At 35.4% G+C, this 11,718-nt stretch overlaps 2 protein-coding genes across 3 annotated transcripts in view; one reads left to right on the forward strand and one right to left on the reverse strand.

The window, feature by feature from the left end:
- LOC111446596 (aminopeptidase M1) overlaps positions 1-2,542 on the forward strand; it is an 8,348-nt gene extending 5,806 nt beyond the window's left edge. Inside the window, exons 14-19 of the mRNA XM_023085453.1 lie at positions 690-867; positions 959-1,073; positions 1,159-1,226; positions 1,300-1,374; positions 1,941-2,018; positions 2,104-2,542. Coding sequence (XP_022941221.1) covers positions 690-867; positions 959-1,073; positions 1,159-1,226; positions 1,300-1,374; positions 1,941-2,018; positions 2,104-2,310 — 721 coding nt within the window. The 3' untranslated portion in view covers positions 2,311-2,542. The remainder of the gene's footprint in view (positions 1-689; positions 868-958; positions 1,074-1,158; positions 1,227-1,299; positions 1,375-1,940; positions 2,019-2,103) is intronic.
- A 965-nt stretch (positions 2,543-3,507) lies between these two features.
- LOC111446365 (serine/threonine-protein kinase 38-like) lies at positions 3,508-11,377 on the reverse strand. Of its 2 annotated transcripts, XM_023085153.1 has the most exons (14): positions 10,956-11,377; positions 10,119-10,293; positions 9,933-10,016; positions 8,263-8,504; positions 7,887-8,112; positions 7,050-7,129; positions 6,383-6,467; positions 6,055-6,186; positions 5,851-5,964; positions 5,327-5,374; positions 5,054-5,138; positions 4,311-4,355; positions 4,109-4,206; positions 3,579-4,002 (listed from the first exon to the last, which is right to left on the reverse strand). In XM_023085153.1, the coding sequence occupies exons 1-13, from the start codon at positions 11,096-11,098 to the stop codon at positions 4,115-4,117; spliced, it is 1,551 nt and encodes a 516-aa protein (XP_022940921.1). In that variant the 5' UTR covers positions 11,099-11,377; the 3' UTR covers positions 3,579-4,002; positions 4,109-4,114. The 2 variants fall into 2 exon arrangements, with proteins under 2 accessions (XP_022940920.1, XP_022940921.1); XM_023085152.1 differs by having other exon boundaries at positions 3,508-4,206.
- Between the last annotated feature and the right edge of the window lie 341 nt (positions 11,378-11,718).

Raw genomic sequence — 11,718 nt, forward strand, 5'->3', positions numbered from 1 at the left:
TTTTTTTTTTTTTTTTTTTTTTTTTTTTTTTTTTTTTTTTTTTTTTTTTTGGTGGTCAACAAAATAAACGGCACATTTATAATATGGAAGTATGGTAACTGTAGCTTGATCTATTGAATGATGTGCGTTCTTGTTAACAGAAAAACTAAGGGTGTTTTTTCCCTTTGGCTGGGGGGGAGTTTATGATATACATATTGTCTTAGATTTAATTGAAATGTTTTGCATTTTCTTTTGTTTCTGCAAATCCTTGTGTTGGTATGAAGAATTCCATATTCTATAAATCTAAATAACCCAATAGTTGGCACGGAGGTTCTGAATTCTTTTTACTGCTTGTTTTTTTAAAACAAAATTTCTTTTGAATTGGCCAAGATATTATTGGTCGAGGAGACTCTGGCTTAATTTCCCAAATTATGGCCTCTGTAACTTTATTGGAAAAATTAGGATTTGGTGATATTAAAATTAACGTATTCAACACACACCCTTTCCCATTTTCCCTAGTGGTCAAAAGGGTAAGGTGTACCATTTATATTTTGTTGAAGTCATGATTTTCAGGTATTGCAACAATGTCCTTAGGATATTGAACTTCTTAATGAGTGTCTGGATGCCAAATATCTACAGATACAAACTGCATAAAAGTTATCTTGCCATCTTTTTGGTTATTTTATCTATATATGCAACTTTATATGTAGAAAACTGGGTTGGGACCCGAAACCAGGCGAAAGCCATCTTGATGCAATGTTGAGAGGAGAAATATTGACGGCTCTTGCTCTGTTCGGTTGTGAATCAACAATAAAAGAAGCGAATAGGCGATATCATGCATTTTTAGATGACAGAAGTACGCCACTCCTCCCACCTGATATTAGAAAGGTACGCTGGAGGAACATAATGCTGTACAAACAACTAAGCAAGAATCTTACGTTCTTAATCGTCTCATGTTTTCTTTATTATAATGTTTCAGGCTGCGTACGTGGCGGTAATGCAGACAGTCAGTACTTCAAACAGATCTGGTTACGAATCACTTTTAAGAATTTATAGAGAGACTGATCTTAGCCAGGAGAAAACACGCATTTTAAGTAAGTCACATATCATTTTTGGTCAACTAACGAGTTTCCTTGTGTTGTGTGTAATATTCATATGATTACTTCTGTTTCTTTTTAGGTTCCTTGGCATCTTGTCCAGATCCTAACATCATTCTGGAAGTTCTCAACTTTTTGTTGTCGTCTGAGGTACTGTAGTTTCTTCATACAATGACAACCTCTTGCATTTGAGACTCAAAATACTCATTATTTTCACTTGTAGGTTCGTAGTCAAGATGCTGTTTTTGGACTAGGGGTTAATTGGAAAGCACGGGAAACCGCTTGGACATGGCTGAAGGTGATATACTCAATCCTCTCCATTAAGAAGCACACTATATTATTATTTTATTGCACTTTTCTCGTAAATATTTATCCTGTTAGCATATCAATCAGAAAGTTCTTACAATAGGGGTGGCTATATCCCAAAGTTGGATGTTGAGGGGGAAATGAGCACAATTTATTCTTGAATGACATTTTGGCCACCCTTTTGTTATACCGGCCTACCGCTAGCATATATTCTCCTCTTTAGGCTTTTTCTTTTGGGCTTTCCCTCAAGGTTCTTAAAACGCGTTTGGGAAAGGTTTCCACACCCTTATAAAGGGTGTTTCGTTCTCCTCCCCAATCGACGTGGGATCTCACAATATAATATATATATAATCAAGAAGCTTTATAGACACTAGTTTCACATACACATACAGTTTTCTTAGTTTTATTATTATTTTGAAATTTAGCTTAGAATTCGAATGTGTTTTTTAGGAATATAATGAAAAAAAAAATAGTTATCAAATAAGACCTGTTTTTTCATTGTTCATATCTCGTGCTTTGTTTCTTCGAAACTATAACAATGAGACAACGTCAACGCAGGCGAAGTGGGAAGAAATCTCAAAAATCTTCGACTCCGGGTTTCTGATCGGACGCTTTGTCAGTGCCACAGTCTCACCGGTTTGTACAGCTCTCTTCTTTCTCTACCACCCTGGTTAGTTCTCGCCTATAACCTATCTATCCTTCATTTTCACCGTCATTTCAGTTTGCGTCGTATGACAAAGCGAAGGAAGTTGAGGAGTTCTTTGCAAGCCGTGTGAAGCCAGGGATAGCCCGAACATTGAAGCAGAGCATCGAGCGTGTTCACATCAATTCAAGATGGGTTCAGAGCGTTCAGAAGGAGCATGATCTTTCTAGAGTTGTACAAGAGCTAGGGTTGGATGAATGCATTTTATCACGTATCACTGAATAGTGAATATGAAGCGCCTTTGAAAGCAAGGCTCCTGCGATGTTATAGTTGTCTCGGTTAGATTTATGAACTTCAATCAATTCCACAACCCCATAATAATAAAGTGGAATGAAGAAGTTTTCTTTACTGTAATGTTTCCTCCTGACTGCTTGCCCCTAGAAAACAGCCCTTACTTTGGTTGCACATTCAATAATTTAAGATGAAGTCGTGCTTCTTCTAAGCTTAATTATGCATATTCTACATTTAGTTCATGCTTATTACAACATTATTATATCTTTGCTTAATTTTTGTTGATCCTTAAAATTAATATTATTTAGTATGTGTTAGGTCGATCGATTAATGAATAATGGATACATCACGATTTTTGTCCCTATTGAGAAAATTTTCAAGCCCTCCTAAAAATTCATTACAATGAGGCTAGAATACATACCAAGTGACAAGCATGCTTGTGCAAGTGATGAAAGTCGAATCTTATAATGGAATGGAATCCACGAAAAATCAACATAATGAATGAATCAAGATCTTTGCCTTCTAGCTGAATTCCGTCACTTGAATATTTAATGATTTATGATTGTAAGTATTCAAACAAGACAAGACAATAATGATAGTCCATTGATCAAATTCAATGGAAACAGTGGGGATTAAACCAAATGAGATTCTATGAAACAGAACAAACAAAGCAAAGATTTTTTTTAAATCAGTCAACAAATTGAAAACTAGTGACCAACCCAGTGAAAAAACATGCTATAGTTGTTTGCGTGAGAGTCCCACGTTAGTCTTGTATAAAAGTATGAAAACCTTTCCCTAGCAGACAGTTTAAAGCCTTGAGGGGAAGCTTGAAGGAAAAGCCCAAAAAGGACAATATCCACCCTTCCCCTAGCAGACATCTTTTAAAGCCTTGAGGGGAAGTCCGAAAGAGAAAGTCCAAAAAAGACAATATCTGCTAGGGCCATTACAGTTTAACTACGTACTTTTATCAAACCAAAAAGTTGTCCTTGTTTTCCTGCTAACAGTATAAAGAATAAGTTACGTAAAATATCTTCTCTTCCTATGCTAAGATATTTTCTTGTTCTGTTGACACAATGCTTACAATGAGAACACAAAATGATTAGATTTTATAGCCTATCATAGAACAGGAATCAAAATGCACTTTATTCTTTTAGATAAGAAACATGGACCACAATACCCAAGACCAAACAATGGACAAAAGAAAGCATGGAAAATTTCATGTTCTTCCAAAAGAAAAAGGAACACAGAAAAAAAAAATGATGTAGAAAATGGGCCTCGTCTATCCTCGACTCGACCTGCCCGCCAAAAATATAATATAAAAACATACAATTTTTCACAACTAAAATATATGTTTGTTTCCACATAACCTCATCACACACGATCACAATGATAATAGTTTTGAAATGGCTTATATCCAGTTCGTTGATATAACTAGCCATTGATAAGAAAAAAAAACTTTGACCAAAGAGAACAACTGCCACAAGAGAAAGCAAGGTTCCAACATTGCAAACCTGGGCAGCTAGGACAAAGTTTCATGACTCTGCTCTAAGTTACATTTATAATATAATGCACAAAACCCTACTTACCTTTCACCAAGTGCTGATACTTAGCTGGTCTCTCATTGATTAGAAACTCTTCAGGCATTGTTGTTTGCTTTATATATCCATTTTGTATTGTAAACTGTAACTGAATGGCAGCATACACAATAAATGCAGACTTCAGAGACGCGATGATACCCTAATTAGCGGGCAAATGAAAAAAGATATGCAGATCAGCTCGCCCTTCATTTTACCATCTGTTATGGCAACATGGGGTCTCCTGATACTGCTAGCATCTGCATTTCGGCCTCACTGGCTATTAGTTCGGCTGCATAGTCTCCCGCAGTGCCATCTGCAGATATCAGCAAGAATCAGCCCATGAACTTAAATATAAATTTACAATTTCGATTGAGAAAGGAAAAGGATATAATTAATATGAAGGATAAGATCTATTACTTAATATATCAGTCGGAGGCTGTTTCATTGACAATCTCTGAGAATCTGCAATGTTAGAGTTGAAGGAAATTTAGTCAAAGATCTGCCTCAAAATGGATAGCAATAAACTAACCGGCAAATTTCAAATTTTGACACAGAAACGAAATTGGGGTAATAATAGTAAAAAAAAATTGAAATCGAAATATTATTTAAATGATCGTGATTATGAACCCCAAAAGATTAAGATTTAGATTAAGGATTAAGGATGATTTGGTTATTTAAATGATTGCCAAACTTGCCATTTGAATATGAGATCAGAGAAGAAAGCAAGTTGAATATGAGATCAGAGAGAAAAGCGAGTTTCCTATACCAAGAGAAGAATAGAAATAAATTAAAAAAATTACATATGAAAGATGAAAGATTTTGTTGTTGTTTAAAAAATTCAAAAACTTGTTTTTATTTTGGAAGTTTGGCTAATAATTCTGAAGTTTGTTAAGAAAGATGAAAGTCATTGTAGAGAATTGATGAGAAATCAAGAACAATTTTTAAAAACTAAAAACCAAATGGTAATCAATCAAGGCCTAAGAGATTAGGTATGTTATATAGGATTTTAGACAACCTATATCGTATTTCTTTAAAAACAAAATAAATTAAACTAGGTGCACACTTCAACTGGCCTTCTTTGCACCTCTTAAAATAAGGCTGGTTTGGGGTGCTATATTCTAAATGACTAAAAATAATACTGATCAAAGCAAAAGAATTACCGAGTGATCCATGAAGCCCTTTGACAGCATCGAAGTTCTTGTACGTATACCCAACAAAGCTGAGATCTTTGGGAGTCAATAGCATCTGCAACAAATGAGTACTACTTCAAACTTACATACTATACACGCATACATAGAATGAGAAAGTAACCTGCATAAGATTATTCCTATACTTGTTTACGATTATGTATTATTTTGACGTGTGTTTTCTGTAGGAAAGATCCCTATTCGCAGATTTATGCCACGGAAAAACGAAAATGCAATGTAACAAACCTTCCTTGAGGGTCCGGAGCCACGTTTTCCTGGTATAGGTGGATCCAACTAAAACAAATTGTAAAAAAGTGAATTATTAGACCAATTTATAATAGTGAAGTTAGTTTGCGCAAAACACAAATGCATCAAAACAATGCTGCAATTCAGCATTTCAAAAGTGCAAGTGCTAGTAGATTGTCAACAGATGTGTTCTTACTAAAAATAAATCAGAATTCAAGGATATGCATGTACTACGTGTGTACATTTTTTTGGAATTATTCACATCATACAAGAATAAAAAGGATTAGGATATTTAGGAGTGCAAAGGGAAGGATCATAATAAGAAACCGTTTGTCACCATGGTCCCTAATCTGAAAGAGGAAAGTATGGTGATTAAGGTGGCTGTGGACTTCATATAAGACTAGACATTAGAGAATATCACAATTTTTTTTAAGAGAGAGAGAGAGAGAGAGAGAGAAATACAGATAACGTGTATGTGCAGGTGTGTATTGTGTAGATGAATAATAAAGGTCTCTAGAAAATACTTCATCAAACTTCATAAAGTTCTGGGTATCGAGCTCTCCATTAACTTCAGGCTTAAATGCTGCCTCCATTTCATAAAGTCTATCCCAGATGACATCTTTGAACCACGGATGAGCCTGAAACAAACAAAATCTCCTCTCAGTTGCGGAAATTAAGAAAATATATTTACCCGCAAGTGCTTGATTGTCTAACCAGTTGAAACTTACTTTAATTTGGTATGCACCTCCAGTACCAAGTCTATGCTCAACGTCGCAAAGCAACCTACAGATGAGATCCTTTGCTTCAATTGACAACTTAGCATCCTCTGGAAACTTCAGTTGATTTTTCCAGTGAACAATCTGACAGTAATTGCTTAATTAGTTTACTATTTGCGCTTAATTTCTGGTGGATAAAATTTCCATAATTTTTTAGAAATGCAGTAAATGTACAGGAAAAAGAGGTTTGATCACAATCTTTTAATTCAAAACAAACTATTAGATATTGAAGTTTTGAACTAACGGGATTAAATCTTTACAATATAAAAGCACATTTTACCTTTCTGCAGGTGGTGATTGGATCATCGGAGTAAAATGGAGGATAGCCAACGAGCATCTCATACATAATTGCACCGAGGGACCACCTGAGGGAAGTTCAGTTAACAGAATAATAAAGACATGGATACAAATATGTTTTACTTCTTTAAAAATAAAGTTCAATGGAAGTATCTCATCCAAAAAGTGAAGGGCCATGCTAGTTAGTAGTTACTCAATGCTTCTCTTCTCCTTCTGATAACTTTGTGTATGAACTATAAATGATTTCGATATGTGTTTACAATGCTTTATATCAACTAAATTTACTTTTTCTCGTTTCTTTCTATACAGTATATTTCAATTGATGGAATAATTGAACATTTTTTTTGCCTATCACGTTAGGCAGAAAAACTATGGTGTTAGTTTATCAACAAAAATATATCTGGCTCAGATCGATAAAAAAAAAAATTGATAATTAGAATCTACAAATAAAAATAATTACCATCCATAAAATGCTGACAGTCATAACATCAACCAGAGATGTGGAAGTCGTTAATTGAACATTTTGATAACAATAATGTGATGTCCAAAAAAATATCATCCAGATTTAGTATGCATCAATTGTGGAAATGGAAAACATTTTTTTATAAGAGGAACTTGATAATAGCAAGCAAAAATATGCCAAAACTAACCAGTCGCATTCCATCCCATATCCTTTTTTGAGTAATACTTCTGGAGCTATGTAATCAGGTGTTCCAACTGTTGAAAATGCCTGTCCAAATGAAAGAAGGAAAAGGTAAGAATGATAACAGAAAGGCTAACTTTTTAACAACTATTTTAGTTAATACAAAATATAAACCAAGCTATTGCACCATTTAAGTCTGTAGCATCTCCAGTAACACATAAGGCTTGTTAATAAAGATTTAGATATCATAAAGAAACAGAAGGCGGAAACTTTTTTGGCCAGGCAGAATGATGTCATTATGGAGGCATCATTTCAACACCAATGAGTGCCAAACGCAATAGTACCTATTACCCTCTCAGCAGTTTGCTAATAGATCCTCCAAAAGTACAATGATATTATAGATGGATAACATATTATTCAACTATATCAATGATTTAAAACAAGCTATTGAGTCATTTGAGTCTGTGGCATCTCCAGTAACACATAAGGCTTGTTACAGATTTATATATCATATAAAAACAGAAGGCGGAAATTTTTTTGACCAGGCAGCATGATGTCATCATGGGGCATCATTTCAGCGTCAGAGTGTCAAACGCAATAACACCTATTACCTTCTTGGCAGTTTGCTAATAGATCCTCCAAAAATACAATAATATTATAGCTGGACAGCATATTGTCCAACTATGTCAATTATTTATACTCAAACTAGCACATCCACAATTTCCACGTCTTAAACAGCTCTAGCCAAAAATAAATATTGTAACATATTGTACTTATTCTTATAGAGATGATTTAAATGTAGTAAGGTGGAATTTAGTACAAATTGTGATGGCAAATAGCATACCAATTTCCTACGGTTCATTTGCCAGTGGTATAGCTGTTCGCTGGGACTCTTCCAACTACTCCTATTATCATCAATGTCCATTGGTTCTGCCAAACTTTCATCATCCATGGCTTTATTTTCATGTAGTGCTGATAAGGTTAAAGAATCCAGTGGCTTACAGAGACCAAAATCAGAAAGCTTCATGTGACCATTTTTGTCCAGGAGAAGATTGTCAGGTTTAATGTCCCTGTGATTAGAGTGAGTTTAAACTATTAAGACAACTTGAGTTCCACTATGCAAATAATAAAAAAAACAGTAAATGTATAAATTAAAATGGCCACACATCTTTTGGCACTCTAGCTAAACAAAAGCATGAAAGCATAAACAAAATTAGAACCTGTGGATATAGTTGTGCCTGTGGATAGATTCTATTGCAAGAACACTCTGTGCAATGTAAAATTTAGCCACATTTTCAGTCAATGTGTCCTCTCTCATAAGCAGAGTCATCATATCTCCACCTGGAAGATATTCCATGATCAAGTACAAGTACTCAGCATCCTGGAATGAGTAATAAAGCTTCACTATGCAGTGGCTGGCAACTTCTGCTAATAAATTCCTTTCTGCTCTAACATGTTCCACCTATAAAACAACAAGAGATAATATTATAAAGGAAAGCATTGAAGGTCAAAAACCAAATTCATAAGTAAAAGTACACACACACACATATATTTATCAAAGACAAAAGCAGTCGAAGACTTTGCTAAAGATAGTTCATGACGCTACGAAGTCAATATATAGCATAACTCTAGTTTAATTGTATAGATACAAACAGACAAAAAGAGGATATTGCTTCTTTTTGGAATTCAAATCATTCAGATTGGGATCTAGGTCTTCGGAGGATTCTCAATGAAGCTGAAATTTTGGAATGGACTCATCTATCTCAACTTTTATCCCAAACTACTTTGAGAAATTCAAATGATTTCTGGATTTGGACTCTAGAACCCTCAAAAGTCTATAATTGTTAGCTCTTTGATGGAAAATTTAATTCACTCCAATGGTCCACTTCAAACAAAATTTATTCTGTTATTTGGAAAGATAATTATTGCTGATCGATTACGAGGAATGCAGCATTGTTCTTTCTCTCCTTGTTGGTGTGTTATGTGTTTGTCTCACAATGGGACTTCAGCACACTGATTATGAGTTTATCTCCTCTTTAGTTGCTTTTTTTTGCTTATTGTTACAGGACCTCCATGCTAACAGCTTTTGGTTGGAGTTAGGCTTTACCTCACAACGTGTTTAATCTCTTAGCTTTGATTTTTGAGGGTCATCCCTTTTGTGGTCCAAAGGTGTAATGGCTCACTTTTAATGCGTTTTTTGGTCTCTCTGGTGCGAGAGAAATGGTCGAATTTTCAGAGATATAGTCACCAGTTTTGAGGCTTTCATAAAGCTCTTTATTTTTAATTCTTTTTATTGGTGTAAATGTAAACACCCTTTTTCTGGTTATAATATTACATCCTAAATTACTAATTAGAGCTCTTTCATGTAAAACACCTTTTGGTGGATAGGAGTGTTTAAATCCTTTATTTCATTTATCAATGAAATTTCTCCAAAAAAAAAATTGAATACTCTTTCCTATCCTAGAGATTTTGATCCAAAAAAATACATGTTGGCACTAGTTGACCTTGATCCAAATAAATATCCATAAGCAAGAAATTGAAATATCAGTAAGACATGATAAGATCATTGGCATGGAAAGGCTATGCACCATGTGTTCCCATTAACAGACCTACTACTACTGGATCCAGTCCAGTGTCATAAACAACTAGCAATGCTGCCATGAAATTTGCACTTAGATTGTTACACCATGCAATCAACTCTAAGCATATAACACCAATAAGTTTAGATTGTTACACCATGCAATCAACTCTAAGCATATAACACCAATAAGCTATACATCGAAATGCATGCAGGGATCAACTTTTATTCCATATCAGTGACAGGGTGATACCTTGATATTAATTGAACAAATGACGTACAAATGGAAAAAGATTGATGAGTTCATTTTACCTGTCCTCTCATCAGCATTTCAGATTTCTTCAATTTTTTCATGGCATATATGTCACCAGATTTCTTCTCACGACATAATCGAACCTATTATTGAACCAAAAATAACAATTGAACGTTTAAAAATCAATGGAACTCTTAGACTGAAGAAATTGAATAATATTATAAAGAGCAGAATGATAAACTAACCTCACCAAAAGCCCCCCTGCCAATGATGGTTAAAAGCTCAAAATCATCAACACAAATCTTGTGCCTTTTGAGTCGCATAAACTCAGTTTCTTTCCGCTCTAAATCTTTGATAAGATTGATCTGTTCTTCCTTAGGCACGTCCGAGGAGGCTAACTTTCTTTCCAACACCCATCGTCTTCCATGAAAAAAAAAAAAAAGATAGAAAATAATTGAGTCTAGAAGTCCAAATGTACATCTACATTGAAACAGCCCTGGCAAGAAGAAAAAAACCGGGAAAACAAAATAAAAGAAACACCATTGAAATGTTGAAAATTACAAGTCGTGGAAAGCCACATCTCCCAACCCTCATTGCACTATTTCCATAAAGAGATTTAAAGCACCTAAAGATTTTTCTCTTTAGCTTAGCTTTTCTCGAACTTTATAAGATTCTTTCCTAATGGAAAGATTTAACAAACTGAAAACAAGTACGAGCTAGGGAAGCATGATAATCTGGACAATTAACTTCTGCACATCTTCTTCGTCATCCTACATTACTAGTAGGATGGCGAATTCAAATGAAAGAGATACGAATGCTAAGATCATTCAGTTAGAAGACATATTTCCTAAGAGACACGATAACTAACATATCAAAGTTGCAAAGATACCAAACTCAGCAAATGAAGAGCAAGAGATTACAATGAGATCTCAATCTCATACAGACGTTGCTACAGTAAAACGAAGGGTTTTAATTAAACTTGTAGGAAATTGAGGAACGAATCCAACGTTTCAGTTCAAACAATTCTCAGTTCCTGCATTTCCTCAGAATCAAAGAGGCGCATGCTAAGGAAATTGAAGTACCTCTCCTTCCGCTCTTGAATGTTCTTCATCTGAGCTCTGTAATGATTCTCTATAAACTTCTTAGCCACCGCCACTTTCTCCATCGTCAGACTCGAACCTTGCACCTCTTCTTCCGCCCTCTCTTCCTCCTCCCGATCCTCCATTTAAGATCCGTAGAAGAAAAAAAAAAACCTCAACAGTTACAAACACACACGCGCACACTCTCTCTGTGCAACCGCCGATGAGAAACCAGACCGAAGCAACGCCTCCGGCGAACCTCGGCAGTAACTTATAGCAACAGTTAGAAGAAATGGAAGAGAAGGAAGTTCAGTGAGAGCATAAATCCCATTTTCTGAAGTTCTGAACCCAAAGACACTTCGGCATAGCCCCTTTTTCTTATCTGCTGCTTCGAGCTTGGATACACATTCAATCCCACTCGGACTTTCTTTCTCAAGCGGCTTGGCTTTAAATAATCAGCTCACCTACGTGGCGTCCTTCCATTGGATTTTATATTTTGTTGGCTTCATCTGGCGCTGTAGGTGATTGCAGCTCTTTCCAGGGTTCTGAGTTGGAGGCGAGTGATGATCACGCGCCTAGTATTGCGATGTGGGAGTGTCGGACCCGTAAGAAAGGAGAAGCATCGCTGTCCAGCGCTGAAATGACGTCTTAACGCATTTTTAGTACGTGAAAACTGTAAGACTTCACCCGCTCATCCATTTCCCCGATTAGAACGTGTTGTCCACTCTCTTGCTCCCCCGTCAGCTTTTTTTTTTTTTTTTTTTTT

This window comes from Cucurbita moschata, unplaced genomic scaffold (genome assembly GCF_002738365.1).
Source record: "Cucurbita moschata cultivar Rifu unplaced genomic scaffold, Cmos_1.0 Cmo_Scf00008, whole genome shotgun sequence".
Lineage (NCBI taxonomy): Eukaryota > Viridiplantae > Streptophyta > Magnoliopsida > Cucurbitales > Cucurbitaceae > Cucurbita > Cucurbita moschata.

What these genes read in the sequence shown, in the direction of transcription:
- LOC111446365 (XM_023085152.1), bottom strand. Translation starts at nt 11,098, where the DNA reads ATGGAGGATCGGGAGGAGGAAGAGAGGGCGGAAGAAGAGGTGCAAGGT. An exon ending in AGGCACAACTATATCCACAG is followed by an intron (nt 8,113 to 8,262) that starts GTTCTAATTTTG and finishes CTCTAATCACAG; the next exon opens with GGACATTAAACCTGACAATC. An exon ending in GAGGTGCATACCAAATTAAA is followed by an intron (nt 5,965 to 6,054) that starts GTAAGTTTCAAC and finishes TGTTTGTTTCAG; the next exon opens with GCTCATCCGTGGTTCAAAGA.